The 24,916-nt window shown below is 39.0% G+C and overlaps 1 protein-coding gene across 1 annotated transcript in view; it reads left to right on the top strand.

Annotated features, from left to right (window-relative positions):
* Positions 1-24,916, top strand: part of LOC133252773 (EGF-like and EMI domain-containing protein 1) — a gene marked incomplete at its 5' end in the record, with an annotated part of 608,340 nt that overhangs the window by 567,888 nt on the left and 15,536 nt on the right. Inside the window, 4 exons of the mRNA XM_061425692.1 lie at positions 9,443-9,571; positions 12,619-12,744; positions 19,558-19,686; positions 23,271-23,399. Of these exons, the coding sequence (XP_061281676.1) occupies positions 9,443-9,571; positions 12,619-12,744; positions 19,558-19,686; positions 23,271-23,399 (513 nt within the window). The remainder of the gene's footprint in view (positions 1-9,442; positions 9,572-12,618; positions 12,745-19,557; positions 19,687-23,270; positions 23,400-24,916) is intronic.

Here is a 24,916-nt window from a genome sequence, read left to right as displayed (position 1 = left end):
AAAACATACTTTCCTGTGTAACTCATTCTCCCATTTGCCTTTCCTAGTCAAAATATCCCCAAGAAAAAGATAAGAATTAAAGAGAAAGAAAGAAGGAAATATAAACAAAGTATTATAAATCAATATATAGCAAATGGCAACATATTCAGAGTGATTCATAAAGTTAGTTCCACAATCTGCTTTTAAGAACAATCAAGTTAAATAAATTGTTATTCTGGAATGAAAACAGTGACTTGCTTAAATGACAAAATGCCAGTTGGCTCATTGTTGTATAGTAAAAAAGAATAGTCCCTTGACCAAACACCTTATATTCATTTGTTAGGAGATTTTAACATAGAAATGGTTATAGGAGAACATATGATAAAAACTCCCAAGGAACATGTTAAAATGTTCAGTCAGCTACTTAATTTTTAAGCTCGTAATTATTTATAATGTACTTTTTATAGGTTTAAGGATAAAATGATTTGGCTTTAGTTTCATTTTTCCCCCAACTTGGCCCTTGCTACTCTCTTTTCTCCCCAGTCGTTCCTATAACAGGTTTTTTTCCCCCCTACTTTCCTTTCCTAATTCTGCAAGTGTGTCGATGAGTTTTGGATCTCGCCCAAAAAACATCAGCCATAAAACATAGACTCATGATCAAGCTATTGGTTCCCATTTTCCACAAGCCATAGAATATATATTTTGAATATCAATTCTCACATTTGTCCTAATTTTAAACTTTACCAACTAAAAACACAGTTAAGCATGTATAAAAATGGTTTAATACACCCATAGAACCCACAACCATTGCATTATTCAAACTTACAATGAAGAACTAAAGCATTAAATTAATAAAATTTTAATTATTTTTTCGGTCATGGCAAATCTCAAGCAATGGAAGAAAGGAGTGATTTTCTCACATTTGAGGCTGTCACATTTCTCAGGAAAAATTTCTTCTTGATATCAAGGATATTTCATCTGAATAAATCAAAATTAAGTTACATAAAGCTGAAATGTAAATGTAAACTGAAAGCTTACATTTCAGAAAGCCAGCTACCTTGGGTTGAAGGAGGAGAGCTTTGCCTTGAAAAAGCCAGGTTGAGGCCGGGAGCCGCTCCCTGACTAGTCCAATGGGCTCAGTTCCAGGCAACACGTGGTTGGAAGTTGCTGCAAAGGTTCCTTGGCAAGATGCACTGTAATTACGGGAGGACAAAAGAGGGGTTCAAGAAAATATCCATAAAAGGTGTAGCTGGCTCAAAAGCAAACATTCCAGCAGCCAAAAACAACCAGGCTTTCATCTTCCCAGGTTTGGAGTGAAGAATCAACATTTTCTCTCAGTAGAGGTCAGAGGAAGCAGACAAATGGAGTAGGAATCTCACCACTTTTCCTTAATTTATACTGGGTAGTTTAGTCCCAGTCCCGGAGTTGGTGATGGACAGGGAGACCTGGCGTGCTGCGATTCATGGAGTCGCAAAGAGTCGGACACGACTGAGCGACTGATCTGATCTGATCTGATGGATGGATAGCAAGTAGGGAGGAAAACAAACAAACTTGGTAGATGTAAATTCATCTTGCTATGTATTTTATGAGCAACATGAAATTGTTAAGTGATTACAGATCCTGGAAATCTTTCATTTCTCCAACCTGCAGTATGATTTATTAGAAGTCTCTCTGAGTGAACTGAAAGCATTGGAATCCTTGACCACATTGGAACCATAGACCACTCTGTTGACAGTATCTATAAGAAGACCCATAACACTTGGTTTAAGACACTTTGAGAAACATGGGCCACAGGATAGCTCACCTGTGCCAAGAGGAAGATGTCAAGACATGAGTGGAAGCTTGGCTTAAATGGTCTTGCTCATAGCAATGACTATTCAGACAGACCAAATCTTAGTATCTGTTTTTAAGAATAAAATAAAACTGTGTAACAATGGCTGGTGCATATGTGAATAAACTGGTCAGATACGACTAGGAAAACAGACTGAAAAAGAGATTCATGCTTTTAATTTGCTTTGGAGCTAAGTGTCTCAAGATACAATCACAACCTTGCTTGTTCTAACTTCCTAATTAAACTTCCCAAATGTCACTTGCTTCATCATGGTATACAGTAACCTTTAATATTTAAACAAATCAGAATGGCGAATTCATTTCCAAGCTTCTTAGTTAATCTCCTTCATGTAGAGGGGGTGGTGCAAGGATAAGGGAAAATATTAATAATCATCTTCTAATTGAAAATAATGGCTTCCTACGTGGCACAGTGGTAAAGAAATCTGCCATGGCAGGAGATGCCAGATCCCTGGGTTGGGAAGATCCCCTGGAAGAACAAATGGCAATCCACTACAATGTTCTTGCCTGAAGAATCCTATGGACAGAGGAGCCTAGTGGACTACAGTCCATGGGGTCTCAGAGAGTCAGACACAACTGAGCACATGTGCACACACACACACACACACACAATGGAAAATAACCAAATATCCATTGTTCAAGAAACAAAATTTCCTGGGGAAAATAATTGTAAAGAATAGAACAAAGGCCAAGCAATGATCAAAGTGGAATTTTAGGAAATGAGAGAGGGGAGACTGAACACCCCATCAAGCCAAATGAAATCATTATCTCCTGGGCGTATGTTTACTTGTTAAATTTAGTGAACATCTGAGCAAGAGATGTGTGCATAATTCTAGAAGTTAGACTTTCACATAGTCACAGAATTATATGAGAAAGTAGAGCTGTCAGTAAAATAACTTATTCTTGGGAAAAAAGTTATGGGTACTTTTGTAAACAGATATCATACTCTTAATATAAATTTAATGAGTTGCGGGATTAAGAGGTTAGTGCATATACTGTCTTTTAACAGATGTTATGTTCATTAGAAGGTTAATTTCATCATATTCAGTGTCCCAATTTTAAAAGGATAATTAAGTTGAAGGCTTATTTTCTTTCTGTATACCAAGAAGAAACAGCAAAAGATGATATTTTCAAATGCAAAACCACCATTCAGGCAGTTTGAAATGAGTATATGTCAGAGAGAAATTATGTTTTCCAAGTCACTTCAATTCAAATGAAAGTGATCTTAAAATATAGATCTTTACATTTATCGGTTATATAAATTCATCAGATAACAGCGTCTAATTCTTCTTTCCTTTTAACTGACGCTCATTCTTTTATACCCATTATTATATCTACAGTTCAACATTTTCCTAATTAATGAATATGTAAATTTCACTTTATGGGGTGTTTTCATTTCCCTATTTGAACAAAAACCCACATCACTTTTCACTACCAACTCAAGGGATTGCAGAATTTTTTATATTAGTCAATTCTTAATTTAACTTCCTTTTTAGAAGCAACATGCCAGCAGTACACACCACACTTCATTGTTTCCAACTATACCTTTTTTTCTTTGTGTTTTTTATCTCCACTATCAAGCAACCAAATATTTAAGCATCATATAATAATGATAAAAGCTATTAAAAGTTACATTCTGAAAGACTGACCCAGATAGACATGAAAGCATTTTATATTGTGGTGAATAAGAGAAGACAGAGACTCTTTAAACCACTAGTTCTGTTTTTAGATACACTCTATTGAATTTTAGTAAGGGACAAAAATAACTTCTTAGGAGGACTAAAGAATGCTGTACACCAAAGAAGTATCCATTAACTATGAGAACTGGCATCCTTTGGAAGGAAGAAACAATAGGTGAGAATGTGAAGTGCATTTCTCATTTTTCATAGAAAGGAAAAAAGTAATACAACAGCTGTAACAGAGAAGTAACCTTTGATAAGAATGATCTTAGCTGTTTTCTGTTCATTCTTCATCTTGAAGGATTTTATTAATATTTTAAAACTGAAAGAGAAAGGGACTGATGGAGGGAAGGAGAAGCCATTTGAGTCTAAGGCTCAAGATGAGACAGTGGATTCTAGGATGGGATATAGATAGGGATTATAAGCAATCGGAGTTTCAATAAAAACCATTTCTTGCTGTCTAAAACCTGATACATGTGCAACACTCAAAAATGTTCTTTACCATCAATTCTTCCATAGAAATACAGGATCAAGTGAAAGGAAGCCAGTGTCATTCAGTCTCTCAGTTCAGTTCAGTGCAGTTCAGTCGCTCAGTCATGTCCAACTCTTTGCGACCCCATGAATCACAGCACACCAGCCTCCCTGTCCATCACCAACTCCCGGAGTTCACTCAAACTCACGTCCATCGAGTCAGTGATGCCATCCAGCCATCTCATCCTCTTTCCTCCCCTTCTCCTCCTGCCCCCAATCCCTCCCAGCATTAGAGTCTTTTCCAATGAGTCAACTCTTCGCATGAGGTGGCCAAAGTACTGGAGTTTCAGCTTTAGCATCAGTCCTTCCAAAGAAATCCCAGGGCTGATCTCCTTCAGAATGGACTGTTTGGATCTCCTTGCAGTCCAAGGGACTCTCAAGAGTCTTCTCCAACACCACAGTTCAAAAGCATCAATTCTCTGGCACTCAGCTTTCTTCAGAGTCCAACTCTCACATCCATACATGACCACTGGAAAAACCATAGCCTTGACTAGATGGACCTTTGTTGGCAAAGTAATGTCTTTGCTTTTCAATATGCTATCTAGGTTGGTCATAACTTTCCTTCCAAGGAGTAAGCGTCTTTTAATTTCATGGCTGCAGTCACCACCTGCAGTGATTTTGGAGCCCCCGAAAGTAAAGTCTGACACTGTTTCCACTGTTTCCCCATCTATTTGCCATGAAGTGATGGGACCAGATGCCATGATCTTCATTTTCTGAATGTTGAGCCAACTTTTTCATTCTCCTCTTTCACTCTCATCAAGAGGCTTTTCAGTTCCTCTTCACTTTCTGCCATAAGGGTGGTATCATCTGCATATCTGAGGTTATTGATATTTCTTCTGGCAATCTTGTTTCCAGCTTGTGCTTCTTCCAGCCCAGCATTTTTCATGATGTACTCTGCATATAAGTTAAATAAGCAGGGTGCATATAAGTTAAATAAGCAGGGTGACAATATACAGCCTTGACGAACTCCTTTTCCTATTTGGAACCAGTCTGTTGTTCCATGTCCAGTTCTGATTGTTGCTTCCTGACCTGCATATAGGTTTCTCAATAGGCAGATCAGGTGGTCTGGTATTCCCATCTCTTTTAGATTTTTCCACAGCTTACTGTGATCCACACAGTCAAAGGCTTTGGCATTGTCAATAAAGCAGAAATAGATGTTTTTTCTGGAACTCTCTTGCTTTTTCAATGATCCAGCAGATGTTGGAAATTTGATCTCTGGTTCCTCTGCCTTTTCTAAAAGCAGCTTGAACATCTGGAAGTTCACGGTTCACATATTGCTGAAGCCTGGCTTGGAGAATTTTGAGCATTACTTTACTAGCATGTGAGACGAGTGCAATTATGCGATAGTTTGAGCATTCTTTGGCATTGCCTTTCTTTGGGATTGGAATGAAAAGTGACCTTTTCCAGTCCTGTGGCCACTGCTGAGTTTTCCAAATTTGCTGGCATATTGAGTGCAGCACTTTCACAGCATCATCTTTCAGGATTTGAAATAGCTCAACTGGAATTCCATCACCTCCACTAGCTTTGTTCGTAGTGTGCTTTCTAAGGCCCACTTGACTTCACATTCCAGGATGTCTGGCTCTAGGTGAGTGATCATACCATCGTGATTATCTGGGTCGTGAAGATTTTTTTGGACAGTTCTTCTGTGTATTCTTGCCACCTCTTCTTAATATCTTCTGCTTCTGTTAGGTCCATACCATTTCTGTCCTTTATTGAGCCCATTTTTGCATGAAGTGTTCCCTTCGTATCTCTAATTTTCTTGAAGAGATCTCTGCTGCTGCTAAGTCACTTCAGTTGTGTCTGACTTTTCATGACCCCATGGACTGCACCTACCAGGCTCTTTCATCCATGGGATTTTCCAGGCAAGAGTACTGGAGAGGGGTGCCATCGCCTTCTCCAGAAGAGATCTTTAGTATTTCCCATTCTGTTGTTTTCCTCTATTTCTTTGCATTGATCGTTGAGAAAGGCTTTCTTATCTCTTCTTCCTATTCTTTGGAACTCTGCATTCAGATGCTTATATCCTTCCTTTTCTCCTTTTCTTTTCACTTCTCTTCTTTCACAGCTATTTGTAAGGCCTCCTCAGACAGCCATTTTGCTTTTTTGCATTTCTTTTCTATGGGAATGGTCTTGATCCCTGTCTCCTGTACAATGTCATGAACCTCCGTCCATAGTTCATCAGACACTCTATCTATCAGATCTAGTCCCTTAAATCTATTTCTCACTTCCACTGTATAATCATAAGGGATTTGATTTAGGTCATACCTGAATGGTCTAGTGGCTTTCCCTACTTTCTTCAATTTCAGTCTAAATTTGGCAAAAAAGGAGTTCATGAGCTGAGCCACAGTCAGCTCCTGGTCTTGTTTTTGTTGACTGTATAGAGCTTCTCCATCTTTGGCTGCAAAGAATATAATCAATCTGATTTCGGTGTCGACCATCTGGTGATGTCCATGTGTAGAGTCTTCTCTTGTGTTGATGGAAGAGGGTGTTTGCAATGACCAATGCGTTTTCTTGGCAAAACTCTATTAGCCTTTGCCCTGCTTTATTCCGTACTCCAAGGCCATTTGCCTGTTACTCCAGGTGTTTCTTGACTTCCTACTTTTGCATTCTAGTACTCTATAATGAAAAGGACATCTTTTATGGGTGTTAGTTCTAAAAGGTCTTGTAGGTCTTCATAGAACCATTCAACTTCAGCTTTTTCAGTGTTACTGGTGGGGGCATAGACTTGGATTACTGTGATATTGAATGGCATGCCTTGGAAATGAACAGAGATCATTCTGTCGTTTTTGAGATTGCATCCAAGTACTGCATTTCAGACTCTTTTTTTGACCATGATGGCTACTCCATTTCTTCTAAGGGATTCCTGCCCACAGTAGTAGATATATGGTCATCTGAGCTAAATTCACCCATTCCAGTCCATTTTAGTTCGCTGATTCCTAGAATGTCCACGTTCACTCTTGCCATCTCCTGTTTGACCACTTCTAATTTGCCTTGATTCATGGACCTAACATTCCACGTTCCTGTGCAGTATTGCTCTTTATGGCATTGGACCTTGCTTCTATCACCAGTCACATCCACAATTAGGTATTGTTTTTGCTTTGGCTGCATCCCTTCATTCTTTCTGCACTGATCTCCAGTAGCATATTGGGCACCTACTGACCTGAGGAGTTCCTCTTTCAGTATCCTATCATTTTGCTTTTTCATGCTGTTTATGGGGTTCTCAAGGCAAGAATACTGAAGTGGTTTGTCATTCCCTTCTCCAGTGGACCACATTCTGTCAGACCTCTCCACCATGACCCGCCCGTCTTGGGTGGCCCCACGGGCATGGCTTAGTTTCATTGAGTTAGAAAAGGCTGTGGTCCTAGTGTGATTAGATTGACTAGTTTTCTGTAATTATGGTTTCAGTGTGTCTGCCCTCTGATGCCCTCTTGCAACACCTACCATCTTACTTGGGTTTCTCTTACCTTGGACGTGGGGTATCTCTTCACGGCTGCTCCAGCAAAGTGCAGCCACTGCTCCTTACCTTGGACGAGGGGTATCTCCTCACTGCCGCCCCTCCTGACATTGAACATGGAATAGCTCCTCTAGGCCCTCCGGTGCCCGGCGCCCGCGCAGCCACCGCTCCTTGGACGTGGCGTAGCTCCTCCCGGCCGCGCTTGTGTGCCGTCGCAGCCACTTCGGTCTCTAATCATTTTTAGAACTGTGCTTCCAAGTGAAAACGTTGTGCAAGAGGAAGGACCTCAGGCAAAAACGAAACCTTTGCACTCAGGTTAAGCAGATAGGAAAAGGGTTTTGCCATAGGCCCACCAATGATCTTGGCACTGTGAAAGAAAATAATGGCTACCATTAACTTGGGAGCTATCTGAGATGGTGATATGCTAGGTGCCCTACTTGTTCACACAACAAGCCTGTGATTCTGTTATCATCCTCTTTGGGAGTGAAGAACTAGGAGCTCAAAGGAAGGACTTCCACATTAGCAAGTGGAAGATACAGGGTTCAAATCTCAGTCTTTTCAAAATATTCTACATCTTTTTATTTTAGAAATATGACAGGAAAAAGGAAACTGTGTTTACCAGGTAACATAATTTTGTGCAATAACATTTTTAAGTAACTATACTCTACTTCCTCATCTTCAAATAATTGTTGAGCCAGATGGACCTGAGGTCTCTTGAAACTAAAACTTCTGTAATTTTAAGACTAAAGTACCAGAAGTTTCATAGAGCAGGACAACAACATATTTGGAAGTGCTTCAAAGTCAGTTATGTGCTTGAATCCCTGCTACATTTTCTCTTCTAGTTACTTATCCTATTTCTACTTAAACTCGTACAGAGATGGGTAGCTCACTGCCTCATGGTGAAAGCTTATTCCAATCCTGGACAGCGCTTTCAAAGAGTATTTCCTTATTGAGATAATATCCCCCTTCTTCCTTTTCCTTAAGACTTCCTTTTCATGTGTGAAGACAGTTCTATCTTCTTAGGTCTATTTTCTCCTGGCTAAATACCCCCAATCTTTCGATCATTGCACAGATAATATGGTTTTCAGGTCACTCTGCCCTGCTCAGTCTCCTTCTGCCTTAAAGTCTGGCCATTTATCTACCTCTTACACATGTATCATCATGGTCAGCCAAGATCCATGGATAAGAGTAGAAAACTGAGACACTAATAGAAAATTAAGATGCTTTCTCCAGGCTTGTTGCCGTTTTGAATTCTTATGTGTATTAAACCCAGATCATTCCAGATCAGACAAACTATACTTAGATAGTAACTGCAAGAATGACTTTTTCTAGGCAGGAATAAAACAACCTTCTTTGGTGAATTGTCTTTTTTTCTGAGCATACTCTAAAAGTGGGTAGATTTTCAAGGAAGTTCAAGGTTAAGTTTCTTATGTATTATTAATGAACAGCTTCAGGAACTCTATGTCCCCATCTGTATTTCTAAGGCTGCTGCTGCTCTGCTAAGTTGCTCCAGTCGTATCCGACTCTGTGCGACCCCATAGACGGCCTCCCACCAGGCTCCTCTGTCTCTGGGATTCTCCAGACAAAAACACTGGAGTGGGTTGCCATTTCCTTCTCCAATGCAGGAAAGTGAAAAGTGAAAGTGAAGTCACTCAGTCGTGTCTGACTCTCAGCGACCCCACGGACTGCAGCCTACCAGGCTCCTCCATCCATGGAATTTTCCAGGCAAGAGTACTGGAGTAGGGTGCCAGTGCCTTCTCCATTTCTAAGGCATCCATCCCTATACATTTGTATCCTCAGATAAGTCCATCCCTTGAATCAGTATCTTGAAGGTGATAAGAATACCAAAAACAGTAATTGGAATGTTGAGTTAACCACATGACTATGGGCATGAAGTTAAGCACTGATAGCTTCAAGTTACAATACCACATATGGTTTTGTTCTCTTTCATCAGGATGCCCAAAAGGCACTTATGGCCCTTATTGCCGAAGGAAGTGTAAGTGCCTGAATGGTGGCAGCCGTGACACCATGATTGGAACCTGTGACTGCCTTCCTGGCTTCATCGGGGCTGACTTCAGTCAAAGTAAGTCACTCTACTATGAATTTTATATACTAAATCAGCGTTTTAAAGAACTGCACTTAGAGAGTACATGTTTTGGCATTTATTTTACAGGATGATTTACTGCAGTAACAGGAGTAAATTCTAGGTTGAGGAGTACTTCTGGCAGGAATTTGATTGAGAGCTGAAGTCAGTGAAGGCAGCCAGGAAGCCCTCTGGTCACAACCTCTCTGGCCCCAGCAATGCTGGACTCAAGTCAAGATAAGAAATTGTGTTTGGCAAGATCAGAGCAGACTGGAGATTCCTATGTACACAATGTCAAATTCATTGTCCAAATTTCCACAATTTCATTTATCCTCAGCAATTTTCTAGCTCAAAATTAAGTAGTTTCCCCTTACCTAAAAGTAACCATTTCCTGAAAATCCAAAGACCTTAAATAACTACCCATCATACAAACTCTGGGAGATGGTGAAGGACAGGGAAGCTTGGCATGCTGCAGTCTGTAAGGTTACAAAGAGTCAGACATGACTGAGCAACTGAACAGCAACATCATACAAGTAACTACTGACATAAAATTTAAGGGACCAGATATAAATTAAAGATGCCATACAAATGCACTGGCTTAGACATTGTGGGAATATCCTTACAAACACATTTTGCTTTTATCAAATCCGTCAGTTTCCAACTATTTAGACAGTTCACAAGATGATGATGGTCTTTAGGGAGGATGGAGGAGGCAATGAGTTGGAAAGGGCATGGTGGGGAGGTGATCCTGGCATTGTTGTATTCGTTATCCTAGTGCTGTTGATGAGCATGTTTGCTTGGTGATCCTTTATTGATCTGTTCACTATTATTATATATTTTGTGCACTATTCTGTATCTTCCCTGGTGGATGTCCCAAGTGGCTCAGTGGTAAAGAATCTGCCTGCAATGCAGGAGACCTGGGTTTGATCCCTGGATCAGGAAGAAGCTCTAGAGGAGAGAATGGCAACCCAATCCAGTATTCTTGCCAGGAGAATCCCATGGACAGAAAAGCCTGGTAGCCTATGGGCTACAGTCCATAGGGTCACAAAGAGTCAGACATGACTGAAACAACTTCACATGCATTCTTTATCTTGTACTTCACAAAAGAGTAAAGATTTTTTTTTTCAACTTTTAATTTTATATTGGAGTATAGCCTATTAACAGTGTTGTGATAATTTCAGGCAGACAGCAAAGGGATTCAGCCATACATATACAGGCATCCCTTCTCCCCCAGACTCCCTCCCATCCAGGCTGCCACATAAGAGTAAGATCTTAAAGACTGAAGGACTGTGATTGTGAACTTGAGATTCTTTTATTTGGAAGAATGATAACGAAGTTTGTGATCAGGCAAAGTTATGGTTATGTGGTAAAGATATCCAGAATGCTTATCTTCTTCAGGCAGGTAGTTGCTTGTTTTCTTCCTATGAGGGTAATCTTACTCTGCTTCAGTATCCTGCTGTTCTGAGAATAAAAGATGAATAAGACAAAGTCCTGGCTCCAAGTGGCAGAAAATTGAAACCTAATGGATACTGCCTCTGAGGCCTCAATGGCCAAGTTATCTTTGAGTGAAAGCCAGCCCATAAACATCTCCCAATGAAGGTTCTAACTGGCTCCTTTGTGTTTGTTCTTCAAAGAAAATCGTTGGAGAAATTTCCTTAGGCCAGAGAATCTTCAAAAGTCATGGTTTCCTTGAATGTCCGGAGGAGTTTTGTCTGCAGAAAGCCATGATCTTGTACTTGAGCAATTTTCCTTCTCTGCTTTGACAGCTATGGCGATCAGAGCCAAGTTTTCTGTCACCTTTTACAATTCAAAGAATTATATTTGTTTATGTATACACACTTCCCTGGTGGCTAAGACAGGAAAGAACACCTGCCATGTGAGAGACCTGGGTTCGATCCCTGGGTTGGGAAGATCCCCTGGAGGAGGGCATGCCAACCTACTGCAGTTTACTTGCCTGAAGAATCCCCATGGACAGAGGAGCCTGCCGGGATACAGTCCATGGGGTCACAAAGAGTCGGTCATGACTGAGCAACTAAGCACACAATGTATACACTGTTATATATTTTCCCTTTATTGAACCTCACAGATATTTATTTTATCTTTGTTTTGTCTCTATTTTGGTAAGCATCTCACTGAACTGATAGAATGAGATTGCAGCAAAACAAACAAGCAAGAAAATTAATAAATGTGTTAACTTATGAATAAATTAATTTTAAATTTTGTTAATTAATGCAATTAATTTAATAGATATAATCTATTGACAGTAATTTAGCATATTTGTTTGTTTTGATAAATACACAATAACTTTAGAAATTAATTAAAAAATACATAAATATTTGGAGATGTGAGCATAAGGCACAGAAGTGTAAGCTAAATTTTCCAAGTGCACTTTAAGAGGAAGCATCCCTCATAGCTCAGTTGGTAAAGAATCGCCTGCAATGCAGGAGACCCGAGTTCTATTCCACAGTCGGGAAGATCCGCTGGAGAAGGGATAGGCTACCCACTCCAGTATTCTTGGGCTTCCCATGTGACTCAGCTGGTAAAGAATCTGCCTTCTATACAGGAGACCTGGGTTCAATCCCTGGGTTGGGACAATCTACCCACTCCAGTATTCTGGTCTGGAGAATTCCATGGACTGTATAGTCCATGGGGTTGCAAAGAGTCAGAAATAACTGAGTGAACTTCACTTTCACTTTTGTACTCAAGATTAATACATACACACACAGCCTAAGACAGCCACGCAGCAAAACAAGACTGAGCCTGTTAAGTGTCATATCACATACATACATACATGTCTGACACTAGATATTTGGATGGAATTCCTGATATCAACTAAAATTGCACTAAGTAAGCAACAATTTGAACAGGTCTTTTTTTTCCCCATAGTAACCTTTTAAATCGAAAACCAAGGGCAAGTCGGGGAAACCTATTTGATTAAAAGAAAAGGTTATGTATCTACACGTTCTTACAAATCTTGACTGGTGAAATGCTTTATTAAGGCAAATCTGGTTTCCTTTTGCTCTGCTTTGTTTTTCTTCTTTCTGCAGCTTGTCCTGAAGATTACTATGGGCAGGACTGTGTCCAGCGGTGTTCTTGTGTCTCAGGACAGTGTGACCCGGTGACTGGAAGGTGCCAGTGTCCACCTGGCCAAGTGGGGGCCAGGTGTCAGCAAGGTAACAATGCCTGCAGGGTCACCTTGTTCGTCTTGGCACTAATTAAGCTAAATTCTAAAGGCAGATGCAGTGCCAGGGCTTATAATTAAGTGGGAATTGTTTACGACACTTTAAAATGTGGCTTTAATCATATGCAAGTACACACTCCTGTAGAGTTATAAAGGAAATAGTTTACTGGGCGAGTAAACAAAAAAAAATGAACGAACACAAACACAGAATAATTTCTGCATATTCTTAACTAGGAGCAAACTTTTAAATAACTAACTTTTGTAAAACTACCTCAAATTGTGTGTTGGAGGTATCTGATTACCAACAACAGAAGAGTTTTATGTCCTCATCAGTTTTCAAGAAGGCCATTGAAAGCTGTAGGAAACATGAGAGAAGGAAAAAATACATGACCTTGGTTTAAAACTGTCAAGCTTTCTTTGTCCTAAATAATATTATTTATTATTATCATAATAACAGAATTGTTCAAGGAAAATACGTACATAGAGGATGCCGGGCCCCTACAGCTCTGAGTTGGGGCCAACAGAACAGCTGTTTCTCAATGACACACACAGAGGAGCAAGTCTAAAGATCCTTTGTTGAAATACAAAAGTTGGGTGTGTGGGCAAGCTGCAGGAGCTTTCTTGAACCCCAGTGGACATCACAAAGATGCAGGAAGATTGGATAAAATGAGGAAGGGCACAGATATATTATCATTTCACGTCTTCACTAAAGAAGAGGGAACTGTAAGCAGCCTTGCTGCTAAAGAGAGGCTAAACTCACCCACACAAGTACATGACCCACATCCCATGACTTTGTGTCATATTCTGGGCTAAGGAGGCATCCTAATAACCAGAATCATTTTTCTAGCCTCTAATCCATACCGCATGCATGCTAAGTTGCTTCGGTCGTGTTTGACTCTGTGCCCCTCCATGGACTGTATCCCCCCAGGCTCCTCTGTCTGTGGGATTCTCCAGGCAAGAATACTGGAGTGGGTTGCCATTTCATTCTCCAGGGGATTTTCTCAACTCAGGGACAACCCACATCTTCTGAAATTTGAAGTGGGTTCTTTCCCACTAGTGCCACCTGGGAAGCCCCAGTCCATGCTATGCCCATCCCCCCATAAAAATTACAGGTGCACAAAAACCAATCTGATTTTTTTTTTTTAAAAAACTGGTGCACATGAAAACCTTCCCTCATCTTAGAACCAAAATATGAAACCGTTCAAAGACTTTTTAGTGAAATTTTTATAAGAAGGAGAAAAGGAATAGGAAAACAAAAAGCAAGATGAACATGGAGCAGAAGAGTTTTGTTATGGAGCCCATGAAAATATTAACTGAATTTATTCCAAGCATCCAAAGGACATAATGAAAAAGTGTCCCCTATAAATTGTGAGTGCTATGCAGAGATACATGGGTTCATGGAATAAATGAAAAGACAACAAAGGGAAATGAAAAAGTAAGCTGGCAGAGCTCAGAAAGAAGTGGAAATGAAAATTAAACCTCACATCATATAAATATAGTCCACATTGAACTCAGGTAATGAGAGAATGGAATCTGCTGATGCGATAGCCATGTAAGGAGAATATACCTGAGGAAAGTGAAAACAATGAAATAGAAAAAAATAGATACATAAATAGAAAAGAAAATATTCAAATATAATCAAGATTTTTTCCCCTCTGAAAGGAAGGAAGATCTGTTGCTACAGATTGAATGAATACATTCTATCCCTAGAAATACTAATTAGGCTTGATCATATGTGAGAGGAAATTCTATTGAGGATATAAGAAAAAATATGAGATCTCATATGAAGAGATAGGGAAAAAAGTCGGCCTGATACCTCACAGTAATATTTATTGCTAGTTTATGGCTATCAAAACCTACAAAGTTCTAGGGAAAATATGTGATTCAAGTATTTTAGACACAAACTTTTATTCAAGAATAACATGATGGGAAATAAACAATAATTTTTAATCATCAAAAATTGCTGGCAATATAGTAACCATAAAATATTTTGAAGAAACTACTAGAAGATAAATTTAAGCAACCAAGTAATGCATAGAAAATCTCTGGTAAAAAGGACATTTGCTGCTGCTGCTAAGTCACGTCAGTCGTGTCTGACTCTGTGCGATCCCATAGACAGCAACCCACCAGGCTCCCCCATCCCGGGGATTCTCCAGGCAAGAACACTGGAGTGGGTTGCCATTTCCTTCTCCAATGCATGAAAGTGAAAAGTGAAAGTGAAGTCGCTCAGTCATGTCCGACTCTTTGTGACCCCATGGACTGCAGCCTACCAGGCTCCTCCATCCATGGGATTTTCCAGGGAAGAGTACTGGAGTAGGTTGCCATTGCCTTCTCCAAAAAGGACATTTAATGGGTGTTAAATCTATTTTAATTAAGGCTAAGTTTAAAACAAATTAGCAATTATGGTGACATGGAATATGATAAATATATAGATATTTTACATGATAAAAAATGCTGAGATTGTAACATAAAGAGCATAAGCTCTAGCTTTTAAGCTCCCCTGGGGTATATAAGGCACGCCTAACCCTGCACCAGGATGGGGTAGGAGAAATCCTAGTGGGGCAGATGCTTTCATTCCTGCCAGAAAGGAAAGAACCGGCCACCTTGGCAGTGACAGTGGAAACTGTGTGGAAAGCACCAGCTTCCACCCACCAGGTGATGAGGAAACTACACCCTTGCAAGCTAAGATGGAGTCAAGGGGGTCTAGTGGGCAGTCAGGACTCTCACAAACACCAAGCAGCAATGAGGCCACTCCAGGCAAGTCAGTGAAGAGCGAGTAGGAAGCCACAAAGAGACACTTCTACCCCTCTTTCGGGTAGGATGTCAGCCTAGTGGAGGCCTAAACTCTTGCTGTGGCCCAGCAGGGATGAGGCACATTTACCCTTGCTCCCCTTGGCGGCTGTGTGGGGAACTTGGGCTTCAGCCTCTCAACGGATGAACCTCTTTCCTTGCCAGTGGAGTATCATAGGAGACTTGCTCAAACAGAAGATTTAAAGGAGATCCAGAGTCTCAAAATGTCAGGTTCATTAAAAAATTATTCATTATACCAACAACCAGGAAAATTTCAACTTGAATAAGAAAAAATAATCGAAAGACACCAACACTTGGATGACACTGACATCAAAATTATTTGATAATAATTTTAAAAGAAGTCATCATAAAAACTGATTCACTGAACAACCAAAAAAAAATTTTTTTTTAATAGAAACGTTCAACAAAGAATACGAGACATAAAGAAGAACCAAGCAGAAATTTTAGAACTGGAAAATACAAAAACCAAAACTGTAAAAATCTCAGTTTGGAGAGGACAGAGGAACACATTAGTGAACTCAGAGATAGATCACAGAAATGACCCAATTTAGACAGCAGATAAGGAAATGACAACAACCAAATAATAACAACAGAGCCTTGGGGAATCTGTGGGAGGGGAAAAATAAATAAATAAATAAAACTCAGACTTTTATGTCATCAGAGTCTTAGAGGAGAGGAGAAAGTAAGCAGGACTGAAGGAGTCAAAGGAACAATGACTAAAGATGTCCTAAACATGACAAAAAGTTTAAACCTACAGAATTAAAAACTCTGTGTGAGTGCCGAACAGGATAAACCAAAAGAAATCCACAAAAGACATAACAACGTCAAAATTCTGAAAACTGAAAAAGAACAAATTTTGAAAATAGCAAGAGAAAAATAACACCTACCTTACCTTCAAAAAAAAAAAGACTAGAATAAAATCAAGGTAAATAAATAGGTACAGACACTGCAAGCACTTTTGAGCAAAAGTAAAGCAGAAGTTATGATATAACTGAGCAGGACCCCAAGGGGCCTTCCCCCATATTCTCTGCTTTAGCCCCTCTCTGAAATACCTAGATAAAGTATTTGATGCCCATTTCCTGAGTTGTTTTGCAGATGTTAAAAAAAAAAAAAAAAAGAAAAACTCCCCCTCTCCAACAAATGGCGACAACAAATTACCTGACAACCTTGAGCACTCAGCTCCAGGCCTCCTGGAGTCTAAGAACTGATAGTGTTAATCCCTTTGACACCACCCTGCTACCTCACAATCAGCCAGTCATCGAGCTGTGCACCAGTGGATCACAGACCCAGGAACCCCTTTCCTCACCTGGCTTTTAAAAATGCTTTGCTGATACCCTGTGAGGAGCTGGGGCTTTTTAGAGCATGAGCTACCTTGCAGGCCCTGCAATAAACCTTTCTTTGGTCCAAACTCTGATGCTTCAGTTTGTTTGACCTTACCGTGTGTTGATCACATGAATTTGCATTAACAATGACATCAATATCAATGTTAACTTTTATAGTTAATAAGTGATTTTTATGTGTGTTAACAGGGAGTAAGATCTATGATAAGAGAAAAAAGAACATGATGTACGGCTTGAGAGTATTGTTTACTCACTAAGTAGTATCTGACTGGCTCTTTTGCAACCCCATGAACTGTAGCCCACCAGGCTCCTCTGTCCATGGGATTCTGCAGGCAAGAACACTGGAGTGAGTGTTCCCTCCTCCAGGGGATCTTCCCAACCCTGGGATCATTGCAGGCAGATTCTTTACCACTGAGCCACCAGAGAAGCCCCTTGAAAGTATTAGGTGGATTGAAATTTTGAATCAAGTGGTCAGGGTAAGTCTCTTTGAAGTGAAGCCTACAAGGGAAAAAGCAGGTACCAATGATGTTTTTTAGAAGGGAGACTGAAAGATAGAGCTGAGGGATGGAATACTTTTCTCTATAATATACCTTGATATACTGCTTGAAATATTTATTGTATAATTACAATAACCTTTCTAAAGTTATTCACACAATTCTGTGTGAATATTGTTTAGGACTTAGAACAATGGAAAGAAACATTTCTAAGCACTCCTTACTTTTCTGATTGCTTTTTGTCCAAAGTTCTATCTTAAAGTCCCATCTTTTAACTGATTCACCAGTTTCAGGAGTACATTTCAGCATTCAGATTGGAAGATGAATCGGCCTCCTGGGTGATGAAGTTGTTTTGGAAGGGTGAAAGGGACACAAATAAAGTTAATCTTAATAGTATAAGACATGGTGTCTTGATTCTGCTTAATTGCCTTAAAGGCAAAAACCAAAAATACATACGATGATGTTTCATACATTAATTGTACAACCTTTATCTGTTTGTTTTTTTTTTTTAATAAAATTAAAATTCTTCTCTCATTTGGTACTGTGGAGAAGGCAATGGCAACCCACTCCAGTACACTTGCCTGGCACATCCCATGGATGGAGGAGCCTGGTAGGCTGCAGTCCATGTGGTCACTAAGAGTCGGACACGACTGAGCGACTTCACTTTCACTTTTCACTTTCATGCGTTGGAGAAGGAAATGGCAACCCACTCCAGTGTTCTTGCCTGGAGAATCCCAGGGACGGCGGAGCCTCATGGGTTGCCATCTATGGGGTTGCACAGAGTTGTACACAACTGAAGCGACTTAGCAGCAGCAACAGCATTTGATACTGAAGTTAAGTGCACCTATTCAGTTAAATAAAGGCGAGAGAGAAAGTGTCATACAAATCAAAGTATGTGTTCTGTTGTTTATTAGCCAAATACAAGAGCAAGTTGGGTTTCTCGGGTGGCACAGTAGTAAAAAAAAAAAAAAATCTACCTGACAATGCAGGAGACACAAGAGACATGGGTTTGATCCCTGGGTCAGGTCAGTCCCCTGGAGTAGGAAATGGCAACCTGCTCCAGTATTCTTGCCTGGAAAATTCCATGGACAGAGGAGCCTGGCAGGCTACCGTCCATGGGTCACAAAGAGTCAGACACGACTGAGCATGCATGCACTTAGAGCAAGTTAAAACTTTTTTATCCCTCTAACGTCTGTTCTGCTAGCTAAAATAGGAAGAGAGTCAGAAGTTCTAGATTTGAATCTTGGGTCTTATCTTTTGGCTGCTTAAGTGTGAGCAAGACTTAAGTTTCTCAGCTGCAGTTTTCTCAAGTGTAAAATAAGAATACTGTTACCCACATCAGAGAAATATGTATAAGCATTAAATGAGATAATTCATGTGGAAAATATCATTATGTAAAGCTATTATAAACTAGAGGGTATAAATGGTGGGCCTTTGGCCAAATCTAGCCACAAATGTGTTTGAATTGGCTGACATAGTTTTGGCTTCCACAGTGCTATAAAACAATTTTAATTAGTTGCCAACTTTCAAATATTAGATGATTTCATATAAAATATGGATTTTGAGTTTTCCTGAAAAAAAAAAAGCATATTCATTGCCTATGTTGGGCCCATATTCTTCATGGCAAAACAAAATAAATGTGAGTAATGGTTACTCTCCCACTGGTGGCACTTCCCATCATTCAATTATTTTCCCTCTGACAATGAAGCCTCAATTTCCCTTATGTCTGGTTAGCTTCACTCGTGTGTATCTTAACTCCTCTTGCCAGTACATTTTTGTTTGTGTCACCTACCACTTTGTACTGAAGTGCTCTTCACATTTCAGCACTAATGCATCTTTATCAATTATGGGATTAAATACATAAAATCTCCCGTCACTAATCTAAGATCGATCTCTGTTTTTCATAGAACATCTCCAGTTCCCAAAGTATACCAGGCACAAAGTTATAAGCTCAATAAATATTTATGGAGTGGATGAAAATATGAATGAATGACATTGATGTGCTTACTACCTGAAGGATACATCTGAGTGGTTGTTTGCTTTGAGTATTTTTAAAAAATGATTTTGCTATATGGATTTGATTAGTCTCTCTGAAGCCGAGAAAAATATTTACTTGCATGACATTTTTACTTAGTTTGATTTTTTGAATTTTTACTACAGTATGTCCTCCAACAAAATATGGCCCAAATTGTGAGCTAAAATGCACCTGTAAAAATGGTGGCCTTTGCAATCCTGTAGATGGAAGCTGTACCTGCGCCCTTGGATGGACAGGAGATTATTGTGAAAAAGGTAAGTTGATTACTACCTTCTTTTATTCAATAAAATCTACAGCATACTGCCATTCACTGACAAAATACAGTAGAAATCTGTGAAAGGGCTATTTTCCAATACATTTATGCAAGTTGTTTATAGTTTATGATTACATTTCTAATAAAAATAATGTTATGTTAATACCAGTTGATTTTGTTACCTTGTTACCGGAATACCACATGAAAACTCTTAAACTCTTAAGTAATTGAAATAGTATTAATGTGAAAGAGCTCCTGTGAGACCTAAATCCCACTCCCCGTCCAGCCAGTTCTTGAGGTGGGCAGGGCACAGGATGCGGGGCCCTGGGCAGACCCAGCTCACATCAGGAGTGGGCCCAGCTTCAAAGGGTGATGAGAAGGACTCTGGGACCAGAGGTCTTGAAACTGTACATCCTCAGGAGAAGTTTAATCATGTACCACCATAAATGTACTTTTATTTAGAAGTGATATTCATGTGCTGCTCCACATTAGAAAAGTTGATAATGAATGGATAAAAATAAATATCGATAGTTATTCTAGTGTTTGCTTTTCAAACCACAGTTAATTATTTTGTACAGCATTGGAAAGCACGCACCTAATTAGAGCACACTCTTTTAAGAAGATAGTGTTGTGTTTTTCAGAACATTGAGAAAGGGTAGTAAGATACAGTATGGATGAGAACACTGTTCTTGGGGCCTAACCTTGGGGCCCCCTGAGTGAAAAATAATCCACAGTGAACTTATACTGAGGTGGTTCCAACTATGGGATCTCTGGCTCCTTAGACCTGGGACTATGATGTGCTCTCATAATGGGGGTAATTACCCACCATCTTTCACCACTCATTTGACTGTCATGAAACTTGGCAGCACAGTGCAAGTGAAAGTACCTTGCAATGGGATTGCATAAGCCCTTATGCTAATTCCTGCTTTGCTGATACCATGCTCTGGGCCATAAGGACATTCACAACATCTCCCCAGTAGTTTCCCATCTGAAAGTGAGGATGATGACACTGAAATGACAGCCCATCTAAAACCAACATTCAAGGAAGACCAATTTTCATGGACTTTTTAAAACCATGGATCTCCTCTCTTAATTCATGGGAGATAGCTCCTATCAACATTGTGATACTCAGGACTCCTAAAGCAGAATAATAGCATTTTGTGTAGAATAGATGTGCTCTTGATTTTATTTTTGGTTTTAAGTTAGATAACCCTCAAGCATTTGGGGATGTGGGATATTTTAACTTCTGATTCTATCATTTAAACCTTTTATTATGGAACATTTCAAACATATACAAGAGTTACTGAGTCATGGGGTAAATACAAATGTAACCTTGTAACATATGGACAAATTCTCTCTCATGGGAGATTATATCATATTTCATCCTCATAAGCAATACATGGTTATCAAAAGAGTATAATATGCATGACTCATTGGAAAAGACTCTGATGCTGGAGGGATTGGGGGCAAGAGGAGAAGGGGACGACAGAGGATGAGACGGCTGGATGGCATCACTGACTTGATGGACGTGAGTCTGAGTGAACTCCAGGAGTTGGTGATGGACAGGGAGGCCTGGCGTGCAGCGATTCATGGGGTCGCAAGGAGTCGGACACGACTGAGCGACTGATCTGATCTGATTATATTAGTGGAGTTTTCATATTCATTGTTATTATTATGAATAATGTTTAGCATCCTCTCTGATGGCTAAGGAACTTCTGCATTTCTTTTTCTATAAATTGCCTACTTATACTGTAAATAGTTGTCATTTCGATGCGCCCAGGGGAGGAGGTGAGCTCAGGGTCTATGTGGTGCACAGTCTTGGCCACTCTCATCACTGCAAGGCTTTTTTCTCCAAGATTACTGGGCTTCTTACATAACAGCTGACATCTTAAAACAGAAGTTGTCAGGTCTTCCTAAGACATAGACGTGATCTATCATCATTTTCACCACATTCTCTTGGGTACAGCCAGTTATGGATTCAGCCCACATTCCTCAAGAGGACTGACGATACAAAAGTATGAGTCCCAGGTGATGTGCTTTATTAAGAGCATCTTTGAATTATAGATTATGCATGATTCAAAAAGATTTTGTTTTCTTTTTTTGTTATAAAACCATCTTTTCTCTATTTTGTAAAATGTTGAGTCTTAATTAGGGATGGACTCCCCATTCTCAAGTTTTAAAAGAATTCAGCCATGTTTTCTTTTAGGACTCATATGACACCATTTTTTACATGCAATTCTCTGATCAATTAAAAATATTTTTCTTGGTGTATGGTGTGAGGAATAGATTCATTTCCCCCTTATGTGGCTGTTCAGTTATCACACAAGTCTCTCTCTCCCACTGATTTGAGATGCAGGCTTCATTGACAACTAAACATTAATATGCAGTTAGATATAGTTCCTGATGATCCACTCTATTGATCTGTTTATGTGAAAATACAATAGTGTTTTTATTAGGAAGTCTTTATTATATGTATTTGATATCGACAGAGCTAGCCACCCTTCATTACTTTCCTTTTTTGGGGATTTCCTGGTGCTATTCTTGTTAATTTGTCCTTCAAAATGAAATTTATAACCAAATCATCCAGATGCAGGAAAAAAAAAAATCAGTTTTTTTCCCACTGTTTTATTGTCCTCGGGGAGAATCATTGTTTTAGGGAGAATTAGCATATTTCTGATATTAATTCATCTTATCCAAGAACAAACATGGTCTATCTTTCCATTTGTGTAAGCTTTTTGTTCCCCAATAAAGTAAAACACTGAATTTTAATATTCATATTATGACATAGCTATTAATTTTTTAATTTAGTCATCATTTTACTGAATTTTAAATGACTATTATTCAAATGTTTCTTCTGCATTTATGAAACTAGTAATATGATTTTTTTCTTTAGGCTGATAAGTATGATGGATTTATCAAATAATTTTTTAATATTACATAACCTTATATTCTTAGAATAAATATTAGTTGTGATATATTACTTTATAATATGCTATTGGCTTCTGTGTACTTTTATGAATTTGGCATGAATATCATAAGTAAAATTGAAGTATAGTGTTTTGTGCATTTTTTGGGGGGGTTTTGGAATTGATGTTATACTCACATAATAAAATCTATTTGGAATTTTCCTTCCTTTTCAATGCTCTAGAATATATATAAGTAATAAGGTGATGATCTGAACTGTAAAACTTTATAGGATTTACCTGTGAAGCTCAGGAGTGGCTATTTTTTTTTTTAATTGGAGCTGTTTTCTATTTTCTCTATTGTTTTTCTGTTATAACTAGCTTATCTAGGTTTTCTGCTTCAAATTAGGAAAATGTTGGTAAGTTGTCTTCTGTAACTTTTCCATTTCATTTAGGTTTTTGTATTTATTTGTAGTATACTTTTTATATTGATTCCTTTTGATGATCATTGCACATTTTTTAAAAAAAGTGTGTATTTGTACTTTTCCTCTTTTATCTTGATCACATTGGCTAATGATTTGTCTGTCTTTTTCATTAATTGTACTGTTTATTTCTGTCTTCAAATTCATTACAGGTTCAATTGTCTTAACTAGAGTTATTGGTCGTGTGGTTTCTCTTTCAGAATGTCTTCCTGGTTATTATGGTCCAGGCTGCCATTTTAATTGCACGTGTCAGAACAATGGAGTTTGCAATAGGTTTTCTGGAAGATGTGAATGCCTCCCTGGTTACCATGGAAGAGACTGTGAGCATGGTAAACAGAGAAAATGAGTGGGCATGTTATGATGTTAAGTTTAAAAAAATATTTTTAAATCATAAAATAATACATTCACATTATATCAAACTAGATAAGCTGTTAATATTTTAATGTTTATTCTTGCAATGTATTTTATAGCTCTAATTTAAGTTCTAGGTGCTGAGAACTATCATGATGATGAAGTAATTGAACTTCTTTATTTGTTTCAGAATAGATGCTTTAAAAAATGTCTGTGGTTCTATGATTATCTACAGTAGACACAGGCAGACACATGCATTGGAGTCAGCTGTTGGTCTTTTAGAATATACTGATATTTCTTTATATCATTTTTTCATTTGGACTCTATATTTTCAACTAAACTAGGAAAATGGAGAATTCTGCCATAATTTGTCTTTGACATCAGAGAACCCTGATGGACAATACAGCTAAGAGATTAAGATGTGAGAGCTTAGTCTCTGGAATTAGTTGTATATGGCCTGCCTCTGCCATATAAAATATGTATAAACAAAATTTTCATAAGTTTCCATTTTTATAGTGTATAAAATGAAGATAATAATAAACTCGCCTTAAAAGGTCATCATTAGGATTAAATACTTGGAAGCATGCAGCACTGAGGCATGTTGTAAAAGGCTTCACAGGTGGCACTAGTGGGCAATTACCTGCCTCCCAATGCAGGAGACATAAGAGATGTGGGTTTGATCCCTGGGTCGGGATGATCCCCTGGAGGAGGGCATGGCAACCCACTTCAGTATTCTTGCCTGGAGAATCCCACAGACAGAGGAGACTCGTGGGCTACAGTCCATAGGGTTACAGAGCTGGACCTGCTGAAGCTACTTAGCATGCACACATGCGTGCACATTGTAAAAGCTGATGAACAGTAATTACTTACAAATCAAGTCTTTTTTAAAGCCTCTGTAGTTGGTGGCTCAGATGGTAGAGAATCCACCTTCAATGCAGGAGACCTGGATTGGATCCCTGGGTTGGGAAGATCCCCTGGAGAAGGAAATGGCAACCCATTCCAATATTCTTGCCTGGAGAATCCCCATAGACAGAGGAGCCTGGCAGACTACAGTCTGTGGGGTCACAAAGACTCAGACACAGCTCGGCGACTAAACACAGCACAGTGATATTAACAACATTTAAAATCGTTTCCACTTGTTTCAACCTGTCTTTAGGTTCTATAAAACATATTTCACAGAAACAAATTCTACTAACCCTTTCTAGGTTTAGAATTATTGCCAGCACTCTGATGTTTCTTGGGTTAAGGTATATGAAAGTAAACATCATGTAGTTTTTTTTTGTTTTCAATATTGGAATAAGAGATACAGAAGAGGGAAAAACAGTATCTATTCAAGGCCCACAAATTTCCTCCTGTTTACAGTAGGGTAGCAAGGAAGATTTTGAGCAGACAAGGGACATCCCTCTGGTGAAAGAAATCTATAAAGTAGATACATTATTAATTATTAGGAAAAGTAGCCATTGATTGTGTCCACACAGGAAGCTATAGTGATGAT

This window comes from Bos javanicus, chromosome 1 (genome assembly GCF_032452875.1).
Source record: "Bos javanicus breed banteng chromosome 1, ARS-OSU_banteng_1.0, whole genome shotgun sequence".
Lineage (NCBI taxonomy): Eukaryota > Metazoa > Chordata > Mammalia > Artiodactyla > Bovidae > Bos > Bos javanicus.
The sequence above is the reverse complement of the archived record's forward strand: the minus strand, read 5'-3'. Positions and strand labels throughout refer to the sequence as shown.